This window comes from Oryza glaberrima, chromosome 4 (genome assembly GCF_000147395.1).
Source record: "Oryza glaberrima chromosome 4, OglaRS2, whole genome shotgun sequence".
Taxonomy (NCBI): Eukaryota; Viridiplantae; Streptophyta; class Magnoliopsida; order Poales; family Poaceae; genus Oryza; species Oryza glaberrima.
This window is the reverse complement of record NC_068329.1, coordinates 14,381,097-14,401,039: the sequence shown is the minus strand read 5'-3', so window position 1 is coordinate 14,401,039 and position 19,943 is coordinate 14,381,097. Positions and strand designations below refer to the sequence as shown.

At 45.5% G+C, this 19,943-nt stretch overlaps 1 protein-coding gene and 1 pseudogene across 1 annotated transcript; one reads left to right on the top strand and one right to left on the bottom strand.

Moving 5' to 3' along the window:
* The first annotated feature begins 3,370 nt into the window (after positions 1-3,370).
* On the top strand, positions 3,371-6,325 carry LOC127770069 (receptor-like protein 15). The gene is made up of 3 exons (XM_052295738.1): positions 3,371-3,825; positions 3,910-4,056; positions 4,138-6,325. The coding sequence occupies exons 1-3, from the start codon at positions 3,411-3,413 to the stop codon at positions 6,234-6,236; spliced, it is 2,661 nt and encodes an 886-aa protein (XP_052151698.1). The 5' UTR covers positions 3,371-3,410; the 3' UTR covers positions 6,237-6,325.
* A 5,118-nt stretch (positions 6,326-11,443) lies between these two features.
* On the bottom strand, positions 11,444-16,795 carry LOC127770793 (receptor-like serine/threonine-protein kinase SD1-8; annotated as a pseudogene).
* Positions 16,796-19,943: the final 3,148 nt, after the last annotated feature.

Sequence of the window (19,943 nt, the reverse complement as noted above, 5' to 3'; positions counted from 1 at the left end):
TTGGAGTCTTTTAGGCATTACCTGGGATACTACTCTCCCATTGGAAGGAATGTTTATACGGGCCAAATTGGATTACCAGGGGAGCTATTTTATAGAGAAATTTCTTTATGCTGCTTGGCATATCTGGAAACAAAGGAATGGGTTCATCTTCGAGCAAAAGATCCCCTCTTTCATCACTTGGAGGCAACTCTTAAAGGATGACCTCTTCCTTTTGTTGTTTAGAATTACTGCGAGATATCATGATGCAACTCTTAAAGGGTGACCTCTTCCTTATTTTCTTTAATAAAATTATTCAAACAGCGGGGGCCTCCCTTGCTGTGTTCTCTTAAAAAAAAAAGAATAAGCGAATATACGAGGCTATTATATATCTAGGATACGAGTACTGTCCATTCTTTCCATGTTTTCTAACCATATGTCGTGCATGCCTGCTGAATGTTGAGTGGAGCTCCGGGATATATACAGATGACATGCGGTTCTTCTCCAGGTGATTGCTCCGGTTACATCCACGCTGCAACACGGTCCATACGAGTGGCTGGTTTACACTGTTTGAGGCCCTAATAGTCCCAGGTGGAAAGTTGCCTCAGCATGAGCAGGCATACAGTCACGATCTGACGGTGTGTGAGTTGACTCCCACACGCCTCCTATTCCGAGTACGCACTTGCATTCTTGTGGTGGTTTCATTGTCTAGCCAGCACGCAACAACCTCCGAATTAAGCTTGTATCGTGTGCTTGGTGTTCTCTGCTTATATATAGCTACTGTGTCTTGCAAAATGCTACATATATATATATGCTACTCTGAAAGCATCATACGGTCTGAGGCCACTCTAAAAATTGATAATTTCCTAGAGGACACCATAATGCTAGATATATACAAGCCTTCTGATTTGATACCGACAGTGTAAAAACATGATACGCTTTAAAGATACTTAAAAAATTGATAATTTCCCCGAAGATACTGTAACTACTATTTTATCATTTTCGAAACAAATGGAGGGAGAAACCATATGAAAAAGACAAGTTTAACCCTCGAGCTAGCCAGAATTTTCAATCTCTGGCTATCACTAGTCCAGAAAGAATCCTTCCAGATGATCCAAATTTACATTCGCAACCGGTTGGGTGGCCCCATCTCCCACAAGATGTTTGTAAAAATTGCCCTTTTTCAAGCGGACTGCACACTTGTGTGCGAAAGTCACTTTTCACAGGCGGTCATTTATGCCGGCACACCACATGCAAAAACAACGATTCATGAAAAAACTAAAAATCCCCAGAACCAAAACCCTAGCTCCCATCCGCCATCAGCGGTGTCGACGCCGCAAACAGCGCCTCTACTGGGGCCGTGGGTGATAGATCCACCTCTCTTTGGCCTGGGGCAACGTTTCTGCCGTCGCGCGGGTTGCCACTGTCGTCTCTTTCACCCTAGCCGGTGTTGCTGTCATCGCCGAGGCACCGCTGCTCCCGAGGCTGGCGTAGGCGGATCCACCGCTCCCGAAGCTGGGGTGGCCGGATCCACCCTCATGCGGCTTGGTGTCGTCGGCACCCTAGCCGCCACAGTCTTCGATGTCAACGTCGTCACAGCTGAGGCCTCGATTTTCCCATGTTCAGCGGAGGCGGATCCACTCCTCCCAGGGCTTAGGACAGAGCCACCATGATTGTCGCTGCCCCATCTGTTGGCTCTAGGCTCGGTGTCATCGCGGCAGCTCCCTTCCCCACCTTAGTCGCTGCTGCAGCTATCGCTTTGGTGGACGGGAAGTGGAGGAGGGGTTGAGAAATGGGACCAACGTAGAGGAGAGGAGGAGAGAGGAGAGAATACAAGGAGAGTGTGGAGTGATGCGAGAGCTAGATTTTTTAAAGAGATGAGAGAAAAGAAGAGGGGGAGGGGGGGGAGCAGCCTCCTAACAAGCCCGCCTACAAAAATAAGATTGCCTACAAAAATAGGCTTATTTTCACAAATGGGTCTGTTAAAAGGCTTGTCTGGAAAATTGATTTATTTTCATATACGGGCCTGTTAAGAGTCCACCTACAAAAATTGATTTTTATATATGCTTTGTCTCCCTCCCTGTACAACACTATCAGAGGCGGATGATGTCTTGCCGGTAGGTTTTAGACTAGGACTCGTCTGCGAAAATCGTTTATGCAGTAGTGTATAGCTGCCACTATCTCCGCTATAGCTGTTTCTTTCTCCAGTTGACACTGAAAAGATAAAATAAATGTTGCCGCCTGCTCTATGTAACTATAATTTTTTATATTTTGTCCTTGAGTTATGTCACGTTTTTTCCGATTTCCAGGAGCATAGATCACATACTTAATTTAAGTCCGGAATCAAATTTTGCCAAACAAAAATCATACATTTTCTGTTATGGTCAAAGTGGTTTTACGCAAGATGGCTATTTCGTGCACAGAAGCAGAAGCAGAAGGTGCACACCTTGGCAAACGGAATTTCCAACGTACCCGAAATCAGCTCACTTATGTATATGCGGCACCAATGGTTCATACTGATCGACCATTTCCCCGAGAATGAAAGATGTACATACTTGATCTAATACTCTCGGCAGACTTAAGAACCTCCATGCATCGTCGACTGTTATAGGAGAACGGAAGAGGCTCGATGACAGAACACGCAGAGACTGTATCTGATGCCATCTGATCCAAAGGTAAATTCTCCGATGCCTTCCATTCCGTGTATATTGTACGCATGCATCCATGCTATACTAGACAATCTTCACCGGACGGTGTTGCCCTTTTCATTATAGCCAACTCCGAATCTTGTATGGGGTACTGAATACTCAGCTTTTGGTTGTTCAGGTTGGGACTATGTGCCTAATAAGTCTCCGCTACTTATTAGGGTATGATGAATGTATATATACTAAGTAGTCCACACAAGTGGTAATTACTAGTCCCACAATATATATAACTTGATAATAGTACTATTTTATTCCTTACTATCCATTTTGAATGCACATTGTGGATTGGCAGACCTACGATTTTAAATTGGGTTGGAAGCTGCTAGGCCCCCTTTTTGTCCTTTTTGTTGTGCACTTGTGCTCTTTTCCTGAACCGACGGCCTCGTCATCGTCGATCTGGTATTCAGGTCACTCAGCAATCAGCATCGAGAAGAAGAAAAGGAACGGAGAGAAGACGAGACCAAATGGAGAGAATAAATGGTGTCACTTTATCTTTGACCAACAAATCCATTGGGGACCAAATGGAGAAAATAATTGGTCTTTTTTTCCTTTTCTTTTGCTTTTCTTTGAGCTGGGACAGTATAACGTTGTTGACCGTGGAATAGAAGGCCATGTTGATCAACTCATTTCTCCAGAGATAAATAGTACTAGTACCAAGCAAAGTGCAGATTGCAGAGCAGAGCCTGAAATCAAAATATATTCGCTGGTCGAGGCAACTGCTTCTTTGAAATGGGCTGCTACTTCTTCAGACGGCATCATATCCTCCTATTTCTGTGCTTGTTACACTCCATGCTGGGGATTTCTCGCGGCTGCATCCCAGAGGAGATGGTAGCGCTGATGGAGATCAGATCTTCCTTGACGAGCGCGCAGTCCGAGCCGCCCGTTTCGTGGTCGGGGCGCGGCGATTGCTGCTCGTGGGAGAGGATCAGATGCAACAACAGCACCCGGCGTATCTCGCACCTCGACCTTTTTGACATCCACCAACCTGTTCAGACCACCGATGATGGTGGTGGCACGACATCCGTCTCTGTCTCTGAGAGTGGATCATGCTGGATTAATCTCAACCTGACGGTCCTCTCATCGTTTCGCGAGCTTCAGCTACTGGATTTCTCTTCGAATGATGCTTGCATACAGAATTTTGAGGGTAACTAACTATATTCCCACTCCCACACATGTTCTTTTCATGTAAGATTGATTGGAAAAGCCAGAAAAGAAAGAAACAATGCAGGTCTTGAAGGACTGAGTAAGCTCCAGTACCTCAACCTCAGTGGGAACAATTTATCAAGGAGTATACCAGGATCTATCAGCAAATTAGTTTCCCTGAAGGTGCTTAACCTTGATAGAAACAACATAAGTGGTGCTCTTCAGAATAAAGGTACTGTGACAAATAAATTTAACTTTTTTTTCTTTTGGTGATATTTCTATTAACTATATGGCATATCTGTGTACATGGAAGATTTCATAAATCTCAGGAATCTGCAAGAATTGCATTTGGGGTCTAATCGATTGAGTGGAACCCTCCCGTCATCGTTATTTGCACTTCCACGTCTGCAATACTTGGATCTTTCAGAAAACCTCTTTCAAGGATTTATACCTGTCAATTCCTCTTGGAATTGTTCTTCATTTTTTCAAACTCTCAGGTTGTCCGGTAATGACCTGAGTGGTAAATTTGAGTTCTTCTGGCTAAGATACTGCGTCAAGCTTCAAAGGATAGACCTGTCAGGGAATGCCAATTTGGTTGTTCAGATGAAATTCCCTGGATGGGTACCTCAATTTCAATTGAAAACACTGAGGCTTTCTGGGTGTAAGCTTGACAAGAGCATCATTGCAGAACCACATTTCTTGCGCACACAGAGTCGTCTGGAATTCCTTGATCTGTCCAACAATAACTTGCCAGGAAGAATGCCCAATTGGCTGCTCACAGATGAAGCGACAATTGTGTACCTGGATATATCAAATAACATGCTAGATGGATCTTTGGATCTGATGTTGCAACAGCAATTTAATCTGCAGTTGTTAAACATTTCTATGAACAGTATCATTGGAGAACTGCCAGCCAACATCAGCTCAGTTTTTCCCAATCTACGGATTCTTGATGTTTCCCATAACATTATTTCAGGGGTTATACCATTGTCACTGTGCAGCATTCACAACATCGAATTGTTGGACTTATCAAATAACAAATTTACAGGAGAAGTTCCAGCTTGCTTGTTCACTGATTGTTCTGAGCTGAAAATTCTGAAAGTCTCAAACAACAATCTTGGGGGCATGATACTGAGTGGAGCTAGTAACTTGTCCTTCTTGTGGGCAATATACCTAGATAACAACAAATTTGAAGGCAGTCTCCCCATAAATCTTTCAGGCAATGTTTATATCATGGATTTACATGGTAACAACATTTCTGGCAGACTCGATATTTCATTTTGGAATCTTTCTTTACTCGAAGCTTTGAGTCTTGCTGGCAATAGTTTAACTGGTGAAATTCGCTATGAATTTTGTAACTTAACAAATGTTAAACTATTAGATCTTTCAGACAACAGCTTTGCTGGGCCGTTACCAAACTGCAGTACGACATTACCACTCAGTTTTCTGAACATGTCTGGCAATGCCCTGTCCGGCTCTCCGGATGCCTTTTTCAATCCATCCTACATTGAAGCCTTGGATCTCAGTTATAACCAATTCACAGGAAACCTTAAATGGACACGAGAGCTGTCCCAAATCAGTCATCTTTTGCTACGAAGAAATAAGTTTGAGGGGCAGATCTCTTCAGACCTATGCCATCTGAAGTACATGAGGATAGTTGACTTCTCACACAACATACTTTCAGGTTCAGTACCGCCATGTATTGGTCACATCCCGTTTGAGGTTCTTCCAGATTATCTAGACCTTCGGTCCACGACTGGTAGTAGTTTCTTTGGAGAGGGGTTTGAAACTATGGACTTGTATGATTCATCCTACATGTATACTAGTCACTATGAAATGCAAGGTTTCACCTTCACTACTAAAGGGAACCCCTACACATATGGACAGAACATCTTCCTTTTTATGTCTGGCCTCGACTTCTCTGCAAACATGTTGTCAGGTGAGATTCCACAAGAGCTAGGAAATCTGAGTCATATTAAGTCCCTAAATTTGTCCTACAATTTTTTTACCGGCCAGATTCCTCCAACCTTTGCAAACATGAGCGAGATCGAGAGTTTGGACCTGTCCCATAACAGGCTGATTGGGCCAATACCATGGCAGTTAACCCGGTTATGGTCTTTAGAGGTGTTCTCAGTGGCATATAACAACTTGTCAGGGTGTGTGCCAAACACTGGTCAGTTTGGCTCATTTCAAATGGACAGCTATGAAGGAAACACCAACCTTCACAAGGCATCACAGGGAAGTAAGTCATGCACCTCCAATTCAAGTCCTGCAACATCTAGCAAAATGGAAGGGGAGGTATTAGAGGGTTTCGATCCAATCCTCTACTTGGTGACTGCCGTTTCATTTGTATTGGCATTCTGTGCTACTTTCTGGTTTTCATTGTGCCCTTTCATTGGACTCTGCGCGTAGTACTAAACAGTAACAGAAAGCTAGGCACAAATAGCTTCCTGAATTTTCCTTCTCATTAAGCTTTTAAGGAAATAATGTAAAGGGAGAACCTACCAAAATCTTGTACAAACTTGTTTCAAGAGACAAGAAAGTATACAGATTCTGTTTTGTTCTCAAGATTGATAACTTATCTGGCTCTCCAAGGAGGTTGAAGACCTGTCTCCCTGTGCCATTTCAATGCCACATGAGTACAGGTACAGACACCTTATTTTTTAGAGTAAATTTTACAAAACTACGCATTTTATGGTACAAGTTGTAGAAAACCACACACTTTAACACTTGGCACTTAAGTACATATATTTCGTTAGCGGGATTGCCATATAGCATTCGAATGAAATTTGGGGATGAAATCTTACAGATTTTGGACCATTGGATCCATGCCAAGATTCGTGCATTGGCTTCTCTCCTCCAACTCCGGTGGGCTCCCCTTCTTCTCCGGCACCGGCGACACCACAACTCCGGTGGTTTAGGGTTTGTGGTTGGGGTGAGGGTGGGGGAAGAGGGGGGTTTCTGTCACGCCCCGAACTAGCCCCGAACGGAACTAGCCCGTGACGCTCCAATTTAACCTGTTATTCGATACCAGTCCCAGGAAACAGTGCTGGTATCACAGGACGACGGAATATCACAGCAACAGAGGTCTCTTTATTATAGAGTAGGAGTACAGTCATGTTGGGCTGCGGACAGATCCCGAGTTCACAACTGCATTATAAAAGGAAAGCGGAAGCCAAGACTTGGACCAAACATCACAGGCGCGACTTGGGAACTAGGCCAAAACCCTAAAACTCATCGTAACCGACTTGCTCCTGGAAGAACTCCTCGTCAGCGGGATCCGCATCATCTTCTTCAGCAACTGGGGGGGGGGATAATTTATATGGAGCAAGGGTGAGTACAGGAGTACTCAGCAAGCCATGGGAAATAAGTGTTTAATGCAGGCTTCAAGGAAAGGCTGTTGTTTTTGCAATTGATTTTATTTAAACTCTTTTCTGAAACAACTAAGTGAGTGCTTCTCAAACGACACGGATGAGACAGTGCGTCTCGTCCGGTCGGAGTATGTGCGAGGTATCAGTCTTTTGAATTGATCAAGGTTGGCATCCGGCCAACAGCTTTCAAACGGCCACCCGGGCCCGGCTGATCCCATCAGCCGCAGATTTTCCAAACATCGAACCCAAACCACATCAGCAAATTTCACAAAGCAGTAGTCAAACAAAACTACGCTAGGAATCACCTCACGTCCGCCCATGACCGTGGGCACGGCTGTTCGAACAGTTTAATAACCTCTGCAGAGGGGGTACACTTTACCCACACGACATTACTAACCCGAATCACCCAGCCCGTGCAGAACGCCCACGTCTGGTGACCTAAAGGTTTTCATGACAAGGCATTTCGAAAGCCGACACAGGGTTGCCATATGCCGACGAGAGGGGTCCCAGACCAACAGCAGGTTAGGTCCCAGACCATACTGTGCCAGGAAACCCGGGGGTTCTCCCCGACACCACCCCGTTGAATCCACATGTCTCTCGGCATCAAGGCTCCCCTGCTTAGCAATTTACTCAGCCAGGGGTGTCCCATTCTACCCATGTGGTAGCACTTGTCTTATGTTCGGATGAAATTCCAAGGAAACGGTCCTTAAGTGCAAGAGCGGAAAACCATACACCCGGTATGTTCCTCGGTCCGCGATTTTGGAAATTCATTTAGTTCGCAAGCACCGACCCAGGTGTCGGGTTTTCCAAGTCTTTTGTAAAACCCAAGTTTTACCCAAGATGTTTCTCAGATTTTAAGTTTGAAGGCGACCGTCGATACTCGTGCAGAGTGCACGATTACCGAGGCGCAACTAGGTGGTTACAAGGGAACATGGTATAACAATTAACAAAGGAAGGATCAGATGCAATAAGTTAGGTAGGCCCACCGGTCTGCCTTGCAGATGGGGCAAACAGATTAAGTGCAAATATAGGCTCAATATGTTCAAAGGTGGCTTGCCTTGCTCGAGATCTTGAGCTTGATCCTCGAAATCCTCGCACTGCGGGTCTTCGGGCTCCGAAACTACACGCGAAACGGGACAACTCAACAAACGGCGAAAAAATAAAACCCTATTATTGACCTCTAGGCGTGCCATTAGATAGATCTCGAGATTTGAGGAGTTTTGGAAGTTGAACGGAGTCAAACGGACTTACGGTTGGGAAGATATTGAATTTCCTAGATTATTGGATTTTTGGTCTAAAGGAAAAGGATTTATTTAAATCCTTTTTGAGAGAAGAAAAGGAAAGAAAAGAAAGCGGGAGGGGAAATAGACTTCCCTCGGGCGGCTAGGGCGCGGCCCGAGAGAAAGGGGCGGCTCGGCCGAGCTTAATGGGCAGGCCGGCCCAAGAAGGCGGCCCAAGGCGCGCACGGGCGGGGAGGAGACAGAGAGAGAGCCGGTGGGCCGGGTCCACCTTGCGTGGTCCCGGGTGGGACCCGCTTGTCGGCGGCTTGGTTCGCCGTGAGCGAGGTGCACGCGGGGCGTGCTAGGGTTTAGGGAGGGGAGGCGCGGCGCAGGCGCGCGGTTCGCGGAGGACGCGGTGCGGCGGGCCCACGCGCAGCCTCACGGCTCGCGGTGGACCGCACGCGCGAGCAGGGCCGGAGGGAGCGGCCGACCGGGGTTGGCTCGACCCGGTCGCGGCCGAGGTGGCATCGATGTGGCGCCTTCGTGGCAGCCACACGGGCCGGCGAGAGGAAGACGAAGGCGCCGGCCGCGAATGGACGGCGGGCGGCGGCGGTTTCTCCGGGACGCCGTGCGACGACAAGGGGCGACGGAGTGTACACCGGAATGACGAGGGAGAACGAGAGGGAGCGAGCCAACGGCTTGGATTCGCGGGAGGGAGCTCGACGGCAGCAGATTGCGGCGGCGGCAACCGGCGGCGAGGGAAGGGGGAAACAGCGACGAGGTCACGAGGGGCTGATTCCCGGTGGTGAGAGCATCTACGTGGCTACGGGAATCTATCCCTTGCACCGGATTAGGGGGAAACGCACCGAGGGAGGCCGGCGATGAGAGGCGCTTACGAGCTCGGGCGGCGACGGCGGCGAGCACACGGCGAGCGACGGCAACAGTCGGGGCGGCGCCAGCTAGCTACTGGGGTACTACACACGCTACTAACCGAGTCTAAGGGGAGGAGATGGATCGAGGAGGGAGAACGGAGGGAGGCACTACCGTGCGGGGTGATGGGGCGCAGTGACGAGAGGCCGACGGCACGGGAGTGATCTCTCCGGCCTCGGGCCGGGGAAGCGGAGGAAGACAAGCGCCCGGAGTCCCCTTCCGCGTCCTTCGCACGCTCCAGCTCTCCCGGTGCTTGGCGATGAACGGCGGAGGCGAGACAGAGGGGCGGCAATGGCGCGGTGGAGCGAGGGTGTATGGGAGAGGGAAAGGAATGGGGGGAGCTTGGGTTTATATGCGCGACAATGTCGGTTTGGGAGAGGGGAACCGACATTGGACGGTCAAGCCATCGAGCTGGCGCTCCGGCTAGCGGCCAAAACAGCGACAGGGAGGAGGGGAATGACGCCGGCGGGAGAGAAAAGGGAAAAAGGAGGAGAGAAAGGGGGCTTGCCCCTTGCCTCTTTGGGAAAAGGAGGAGGGAGAGAGGGCGACGCGGCAGAGGGAGGAGGGGCTCGGCCTCCGTCCCTTGGAAGCTAGCGCACGAAGTGGCGGGGCCGGGTTGTGACGACGGCGATGACGGCGGGGGCGGTGTGGAGCGGAGAGGCGACACGGGCGGCAGGCGCGGACAGGCGCGGCACAGGCTGACGGCGGCGGCGACTGGCCGGTCGGCCACCACGGCGTGCGCGCGCGGGAAGCAGCGGGCGGCGCGGCGATTTGGGCGGCGTCGGCGGGAAGCGGCAGCGAGGGCGGAGGGCGCTCGGCTCGGCGCGGCCCACGCGCACGCGCGCGCGGCGCACGGGCAGAGCGAGGACGAGAGCGAGAGAGAGAGAGATGAGCCGAGAGGAATTCGGCCCATCGAACCTAAGGGAGGCAAAATAGACTTTTGCGGAGGGATTTGATTTGGGAAGGATTTGGATTCGGGATTGAACTTGACGATAGATCGGGGATTTGAGATCCGGAATGGCATGGAGACTGACTGCAAGCGAGGAAACAATTTTCGCAATTAGTTTTTTTTTTAGAAATTACATTTTCCCGCTAGGCGCCACGACGGAACGGGCGCTACAGTTTCCACGGGGCTTAGAGGGATGGCCATGGGCGGTGAACTCCGGCGGGCGGCGAGGCGGCGACGGCGCCGCCGAAGCAGCAGGGATGGAGGCGGTGGGGGCAAAGCAAGCACGAGATTAGGTGGCGGCGGCCGGTGGTGGCAGATCCGGCGGCGGGGAGCCACCGGAGACGAGGAAGACGGCGGGGCGGGAGCACCTCGTCGTCGCCGCCATGACGAAAAAGAGAGGGGAAGGGGAAGGGGGAAGGGGGCTCGCCCGGGGGGGGGGGGGGGGGGGGGGGGGGGGGGTGGGGCGGCCTCGCCGGCGCCGTTGACTCTTTCCGGCCAACCGGTGAGGCGGGCGGCGGCGCGAGGGGACGGGAGGAGGAGTGGAAGCGGCGACTGAATGGGGAAGAGGAGGAGTTAGGGTTAGGGGGTTGCATGAATCTTAAAGCATATCCAATGGTCCAAAATTTGAATGATAGGAGGTGGGATTTTCTGTCACATGATATATAGACAGCCCCTTTTGTTACTGTAGTTTCACAAAACCACACTATCAATGAATGGATTCACCCACAAGATGACGTGGTTGTTTCACTAGGACGAGGATGTGGCATCATATTACCAGCCATCGCACGAAATTAATAGGATGTCACGTCTTCATCCTAGATGGAACAACCACGTCATCTTACGGGTGAATCCATTCATTGATAATGTGGTTTTTGAAACTACACTACCAAAATATATGTACTTAAGTGCCAAGTATCAAAATGTGTGTGATTTTCTGCAACTTGGACCATAAAACATGTAGTTTTATAAAATTTACTCTATTTTTTATTTAACGATGATACGAACACATAAATCTGTACATGCATTCTTGGTTTATAAAGCGTAGTGCAAAAGCATAAAAACATATCATGTCCTGAGAACCGTTGAAGATGAATCATACACCCAGAGATTTTTCATATTTTCACTTGGGCATTTTGGTTGTCTGTAGATTACTAGGTTCTTGCACAATTGATCAAGTGGTGAATTTACAACCACTGAACCACAGAAAAAAAAAAGAAGTTAAACATCTAACGTCCTTGTAGTGTGGTAATACTCATGATCACATACTTGTTGGCATCCTCTCTTGCCTCGTCAGCCATGTAATTCCTTGGCACAAAATATGCAGGTTGCTTACGAGTAGGAATTGCTGTGACCTCATTCTCTAACATGTCCACAACTGATGACATGGGTGGTCTAGCATTTGGATCTTCCTGAACACATAATAGTCCTACATGGATACAGAGCAAAAACTCACTAAGTGAATAGCTCTCTAGAATAATCGAGTCCATGAAGTCCTCTGCCTTTCCGTCTTTCCACAAAATCCATGCCTGAACCAACGGAACAAAGTTCCTAATTAGTCCAAAATTCTTGTTGTTAAAACTTTATGCAATTCGATATTTCAGACTTACACAGGCTAGAACACCAAAGCTGTAGGTGTCAGACTTGACAGAGAAAATAGGAGTACCTTCCATCGCATATTCAGGAGACATGTAACCACTATTTGCATTGAATCATGCCACCAACAACAAGTAGTCTGGTTAATTTGAATGTCCAAGTGTATAAAAGTTAGTATTTTAAGAATAAGTAGTGCAAGTGTTACTCACTATGTCCCGACTACGTGCTTAGTGTTTGCTTGATACTGGTTACCACCAAAGATCCTTGCCATACCAAAATATGATATTTTGGGGCTCATCTTCTGATCCAGTAAAATGTTGCTGGCTTTGAGATCTCTGTGAATTATTGTCATCCTTGAATCTTGGTGGAGATAAACAAGTCCTCTAGCTACTCCTTTGATTATGCTGAATCGTGTTTGCCAATCAAGTATAGACTTCTTTGAATCATCTACAATGAACAGCATGAAATGAAACATGGTAATTCAGGTACGACCCCTTGGTTGCCCTCTCCCACGAAAAGTGGAAAAGGAATAATATAATATGATTAGGTCATACCAAAAAGGAAGTAATCCAAGCTTTTGTTGGGTAAGTATTCATAAATAAGAAGCTTTTCATCTTCGTGAATGCAGCAACCAAGAAGCCGTACTAGATTTTTCTGCTGCAATTTGGCAATAAGAACCACTTCATTTGTAAAATGCTCTATCCCCTGTGTGGAACCTGTGCTGAGTCTTTTAACAGCAACTTCTTTGCTACCTTCCAACTTACCTTGTGTAATAGCATCATTTTAACAGGATAAAATAAAAATTTTAATTTTTCCATTGCTGTGATTGTCCATGCAAATTGTTGTTACCTTATAAACCTTACCGAAACCTCCTTTTCCAAGCACGTTGGAATCACTGAAATTGTCTGTCGCAGTGGTGATGTCTTCAAAATTAATATATGGAAATTCAAGGTTCTGCTCAAATAGTTCATGAGAATCTGTAAAGTTTCCTAGCACTGCTCTCCGATTTTTGTTATTTCTTTGTTTCCCTAATAAGAATGACAGTATTTTCAGTACAATTGACAGGAAACACAGCATATTACGAGTTTGTGTTGAGTACTTGAGTATTGACTCTTTTTTACCTTTTGGTAGCCATTTCCTGACAAGGTATATGCATATGAGTATCATCAAGGATGCTATAATTGGGACAACAACCTTCAGTACATATATGTTCCTTTTGTTGGCACCAGAATTTTGTCCTATCAACGAAATTGAATAAAAATTTCAGGACTTATATATTCTAAACCATATATAGCTTGCAAAATGTTTGCATGGATGTTGTCTTTTAATTCGATGTGCTTCTAACACCTCTACTGTCATTGCAGGGGAAACAATGGTGGGCATACCAGTAGAGTCCGCCAAACGGAGGTACAGGTTCTCTCCAATGATTTTCCTTCCCGTGTCGACAAGCTCCCCCGTCCAAAGCAAGCAGTTCGCCCGGTCAGCCATGGAGCCTTCCGCGGTCAAGTTGGCGTACGCGTAGGCCGTGCACGAGCAGTTCCGGCTGCACTCGGCCGCGCACTCCTCGAAGTTTCTGTCCCGGACATGCAAGAACTTGTCGGGGACCTTCATCCCGGGCATGGTCACAAAATAGTCCCCATCTCTCCACATCTCAGCTGTTGCTTTCTCCAGCATCCTCTCCAAGAATTAGAGCTGTCAGCTGGCTCGAACCCATCGAGGCACTGGCATCTCGGGATGGCCAACGTGACGTCGCAGTAGCCGAATGGTCGCAGTCGTTGGCGACGGCCATCGGTTTATGAGGGAAGAATGCCCATGACGACAAGCTGCTGTTCCAACTCAGTGACTTCATGTCACCGTTGTAGTCAAGCGTGATGCGCGCGTACGGTGAGGCATCTGATGTTGTGTACATGACATAGAACTCATCCTCTGTGTTCACGACTGTGTGGTACAGGAAAGAGGTGGTGTTGCTCCCGTACGCTCTCCCAGACACCGATATGTTGCCAAGTACAATGATTCTTCGGTAAGGTTTGGCACTAGCATATATCCTTCTATCTCTGACGGCCTCTAATATGCCTAAAAATAGCGGACCGTCACAAGAAAGTCATCTTAATCGGGCTAAAAGTGTCCGATTGAGATATGGTCGCACAGACATATTAGATGGGCATAAAACTTAAGCCCGTCACGGATGACACCTATCAGTGACGGACCGTAGTTTAGGCCCGATTGAGATAACATTCCATATCTCAAACGGGCCGCATGTTGGGGCCCGTCACAGATGACCATCATCCGTGACGTGCACCAACTTAAGGCCCGTTTGAGATAACAATTAAGCCCGTCACAGATGATTCATCAGTGACGGGCTATATACTAATGCCCGATTGAGATGACTTAATCTCTATCGGACATTAACTAAAGCCCGTCACCGATGACTATTTTTCCATTTTTCATGAGAAATGTTTATATTTGTAAGTTGAACTATAGCAAAATAATTAAGTGTAGTATAATAATTCATTTTATGAGTCAAAATAATTTTACGGGAAGTAAATGATTTCAAATGGAAAAAATGTCAACAACAAAGTTGTATAACTTATCAAGATTTACAACTTTTAGTTTGGTCATTTTTCTATATAACATTAATAGTTTGAATTTGAATTTGAAAATATGACAACTTCAAACAACATTTTTAAATATTAAATGATTTCAATTGAAAAAGTCATCAACAACAAAGTTGAATAACTCATCAAGATCTAAAACTTTTATTTTTGTTATTTCTTCATCCAACAAAATGTTAGTAACATTATTCACAAAATTTACGTATATGTGTTATAGTGTTTATAAACCAGATAAGAGATATGTCAATTTTGTGAACAATGTTACTATCATTTGGTCGTATGAAGAAATGACCAAAATAAAAGTTTTAGATCTTGATGAGTTATTCAACTTTGTTGTTGATGTCTTTTTCAGTTAATATCATTTAGTATTTGAAAATGTTGTTTGAAGTTGTCATATTTTCAAATTCAAACAGTTCAAAAAATGTTATATAGAAATATGGCCAAAATAAAAGTTATAGATCTTGATGAGTTATACAACTTTGTTGTTGATGACTTTTTCAGTTGAAGTCGTTCACTGATCTAAAATTCTATTTGAATTTTTCAAACTTTGAATTTCAAATTTAAAATTGTTTAAATAGAGTGAGATGGAGAAACGACCAAAATAAAAATTTTGCACCTCGATGAGTTCTACAACTTTTGTTTTGGTGACTTTTCCATTTGAAATCATTTTGTAACCCCAAATTTATTTCGATGTTGTCAAATTTTGAAAATACAAAATTTGAATTGTTCAAATGAATTTATTTGTACAAAGGACCGATACAATAGTTGTAAATCTCGATGAGTTATACAGTTTTGTTGTTTATGATTTTTTCATTTGACACACAAAAATCGGCCTAAAATTAAATTTAAAGTTCTCATCTGTGATGGGCTTTATTTTTGATAGATCTCAATGAGTTCTACAACTTTGGTTTTGACAGATTTTTCATATGAGTTTATTTAGTATTATAAAATTCAATTCAAAATTCATTTTTCCTAGAAGTCTGATTTGCTTCCTCTTCATGATAATACTTGCTAAATATATATTTGATCCAATTAACTCGGTTTTGCTAGTGAAATATGTGAAATATGTGATCAAAATGGATGTTATGTGAATGTGGTTGTGTTAAATATATTGATGGTTGTGTATGTGAATGAATGTATATAAATGGGGGATGTTGGGTGTGACATCCTGGCCTAGGACTTAATTGGATTAATAGAATACTCATACCAACAAGTTATAACTACTTTTCCGGAAGCCAATCTCTAAAGAACTTTGATGTTAAGCGTGCTAGGCCTGGAGCAATTTCGGGATGGGTGACCGACCGAGAAGTTCTTCCCTCACTCACACAAGTGAGGACAAAAAAGACCCGCCTGGGAGAGGCGAGACCGGGAAGAACTTCCCGGGTGCACACGAGTGAGGACAAAAAAGACTAGCCTGGGAGAGGCAATCATCTGTGACGGGCATTAACTTAGGCCCGATTGAGATGAGTTACGGGCGCTAGTTTTGGCCCGATTGAGATAGGTCATCTGTGATGGGCTATAGTTTGACTGGTCATCTGGGTCAAAGCTATCTGTGACGGGCTTTAATTAGGGCCCGATTGAGATAGATTCATTCGTGATGGTCGTTTGCCCGATTGAGATAACTCTAGCCTGTGACGGACACCATGCCCGATTGAGATGGGGCTTATCGCCTGATTGAGATGATGGTATCCGTTCTAGTGTGGTCCCGTTGCTGATGAAAACTTGAAAGTTCAAGTTGGAGTCGCCCCAGCAGGAGAAGTCACCCGTGGATGGATCATCCGGGCTTTTCAAGGCGACGAGCCGCATTTGGACTTGTGTCTTCTGGCTCACCAGGAACTTTATGTTTGGAAGAACAGTGTCTGTCGGGTGATCGAAGCTTTGCCATATGGTTGTATTATCCGGCAGCTGGAGAACCAATTTTCCTGAATCTAGCAAAACTGCATAAGCTCCCTAGCTTCTGTTGACTATCGTCATCATCTAGAGTGTGGCCTCTAGAATCTGACAAGGCAAGGTTGGAGCTGTTGCTTATGGCGAGCATCGCGGATGAAGGGGTGGTGATTGGGTTGTCGTGGTTGGCAACCCAAACATAGGTGCGCTCCGGGATGTTGTAGTACCATATGCCGAGGAATAAACTCGTATTGGAGCTTCCCGGGGAGAAGAAGCCAAGCGCGAAGATCCCGCCTTTGGAGACAAGCACATCATTGGGGGAGATCAGTGGCTTTCCCTGTGTGAGCTGGTCATCGCATCTGCAGAACGATATGAGCAGCAAGAAGATGAAAACGGGGACGCAAGCCATATTTGATAGTACGTTTTGGTATGTTTTTCGTTTGCTTGTGGAGCGTTCAGAAATATAAGCTTTACCTGGTCATCGCGTTTACTTAGCCTGTATTTTTATTACTGATGGTATGGTTCCCTGACTTTTGTGCAGAGTTGGGCCGAAGGAAGCAACATAGCCAAGACTTTTCTGCTGTGCAAATTAAGGAAATACTGTTGCTAGTAAATCAGACCTCACATCATCAAGATATTGCGCATGGGACGCGAGGTTTCGCATCGGATTCTGTAGATAGCTTGGACCATTCTCAGCCATTCTCACCACACACAGTTGACACTGAACGTTGATGTTCGGATGAGTGGGTGAAATTGCGAGGTTGTTTCAGTGCCAGGCACAACCGCACAAGTTAGGCATCTCGGTTCATCCACAATTTTAGTACAACCATGAAAAAGAGAGACACGCACATGCCGCGAGGTTTCACTACACACCACTTTTCTCATCATCCTATCCAAAAATGAGCGATGCTTTGGTACTTTTTACTTGTAGTTTTATATCTAGTAGGATTGATCTGAATTGATTCATAAAGACATTTTAGTACTTTATGAAGTTTGTTTTGGGGAATTTTTCAGGGGTTTCCCACACACTGCACACCCCCTGCCTCTTCTATTCTTCTCTTCACACTTTACATATAGGTCCTAGGAAGAACACATATTTACACCAACATTCCCCCTCAAGATGGGGCAAAAGATATCAATCATACACATCTTGTTACATATAGATTGAACTTCACTAGGGCCTAATCCCTTTGTTAGACAATCAGTTAGTTGATCACATGACTTAATATATTCTAGCCTAAGCATCCTACTATCAATCTTCTCTTTGATGAAGAACCTATCAATCTCCACATGCTTAGTGCGATCATGTTGAACGGGGTTGTTTGCAATATTGATGGCTGATTTATTGTCACAATGAAGCATCACGGTATCACTTCTCAACACTTGAAGTTTAGCCAACAAACTCCTCATCCACAACATCTCACTCAAGCCTAAAGCCATAGCTCTGTATTCTGCTTCTGCAGTAGACCGAGCCACCACCACTTGCTTCTTGCTTCGCCAAGAGACAAGGTTACTACCAACAAACACACAATTCTCCGATGTCGACCTTCTATCGTCCATACTACTCGCCTAATCAGCATCACAATATCCTTCCATGTTTAGATGTCCATTCTTCCTGAACCACAACCCCTTTCCAGGAGTCCCTTATCAACAGGATCACCTGATTGAGCACACAATTGGTGATTCCTAACAATAGGTGTAGTACTTGGACGACACCCAAGCATTCCTGTATCTGGCAATAGGTCCAACACATACTTCATCTGAGAGAGAACAATCCCCTTTGATGAGCGAGCAATCTCAATCCCAAGGAGGTAGCGAAGGGGACCAAGGTCCTCCACCTCAAACGCTTTTCCTAGCTTTTCATTCAGGCACCTGATTTCTTCTACATCATCACCAGTTATCACTATATCATCAACATACACAGCCAAGATGGTGATGTGTGCTCCCCTATGTTTATAGAAGATAGTGTGATCTCCATTACACTGAGAATACCCCATATCACACACCACTCGCCTGAACCTATCAAACCATGCACGTGGAGACTACTTCAACCCATACAAAGATTTTTTGAGTTTGCATATCTTTCCAACTGTCTGGCTATTCCCAAATCCTGGAGGGATCTCCATGTAGACCTCCTCATGTGAATCACCATGAAGAAATGCATTTTTCACATCAAGTTGATGAAGAGCCCACCCAAACTTTACTGCACAAGATACCAAAGTCCTCACTGTGCCCATTTTTGCCACCAGTGCAAATGTCTCATCATAGTCGATTCCATATGTTTGACTATAGCGTTTTGCGACTAATCTTGCCTTATACCTATCCACCTTTCTCTCAGGAGTTTGTTTCACTGTAAAAACCCACTTACATTCCACTGCCTTTTTACCTGGTGGAAGTCTCACAAGTTCCCAAGTTTGGTTCTTCATAAGGGCATTCAGCTCTTCCTTCATTGCATCTTTCCACCTTGGATCTTGCTTTGCACACTTCCAATCCTTTGGTATGGGCACTGTCTGTAATGATGCAATGAATGTTTTGTATGCTGGTGAAACATGGGAATATGAGAAATAGTTTGCAATGTCATGCATACAACTAAGATGCTCAAAACCAAGACGTATAGGAGGCCTACCAGCATTGGATCTAGTCCCTCTATAATGTGCAAGAGGTAATTCTACTTGTTCAAGAGTTGGAGAAGTGTTACCAATTATCTCAAGAGGAGCCAAGGAGGTTGGAGGAGAGAGGCTCTGAGAGGACTCTGGGACTGGGCATTCTGGGTGTGGCAACTCTTCAACTTGATCTTATACTGATTTCTTTCTTTTCTCCCACTGATTATAAAACCTCCTCTTTTGGTAAACTAGCACATCCTTTTGTTTCACCTTTTCGGTTTGCTCCATAGGACATGGAATTGTCCCAACAACCACTTCTCCATCCCTCTTATGAAGAACCAATTCTCTATCTTTGTCTTGTGTAGTTCCAACAATTCTTTTCACCTCTTTACTCACACCATCAATCGAGCATGGTATTTATCCAACTACCTCTGCCTCTCCATTCTTGTCACCAACATTTTTTTTATGTGTGTCACCTCCGTCTATGTCCCCCTCTCAGCTATCATCCTCCATGACAGTCGAGAATTCCTCAAGAAATTGGTCAAGATCTCCTTTACTCTTATAATAGGGTCCAAACTCACGGAATGTCACATCCATACTCACAAACAGTCTCCTCCCAATAGGATCCCAACATTTATACCCCTTCTGACTCGAAGCATAGCCAACAAACACACATTTTACTGCATGAGGATCCAACTTGCCAACAGAGGGTCGATGATCTCGCACAAAGCATACACAACCAAACACTTTTGGAGGAACCTTGTACTCTCGCTTTCCCAATAAAAGTTCAACAGGTGACTTCATTCCAAGTATCCTAGACGGCATCCAATTGATAAGATATGCACCTGTCATCACAACCTCACTCCATAAATATTTTGGCACATTCATCTGCAATATTAGAGATCTTGCCACTCCTAGCAAATGCTGATTTTTCCTCTCAAACCCACATATTTT

Coding starts and splice junctions, on each gene's coding strand:
- LOC127770069 (XM_052295738.1), top strand. CDS start 3,411: ATGGGCTGCTACTTCTTCAGACGGCATCATATCCTCCTATTTCTGTGC. Junction 3,826..3,909: donor TTGCATACAGAATTTTGAGG/GTAACTAACTAT, acceptor GAAACAATGCAG/GTCTTGAAGGACTGAGTAAG. Junction 4,057..4,137: donor TGGTGCTCTTCAGAATAAAG/GTACTGTGACAA, acceptor TGTACATGGAAG/ATTTCATAAATCTCAGGAAT.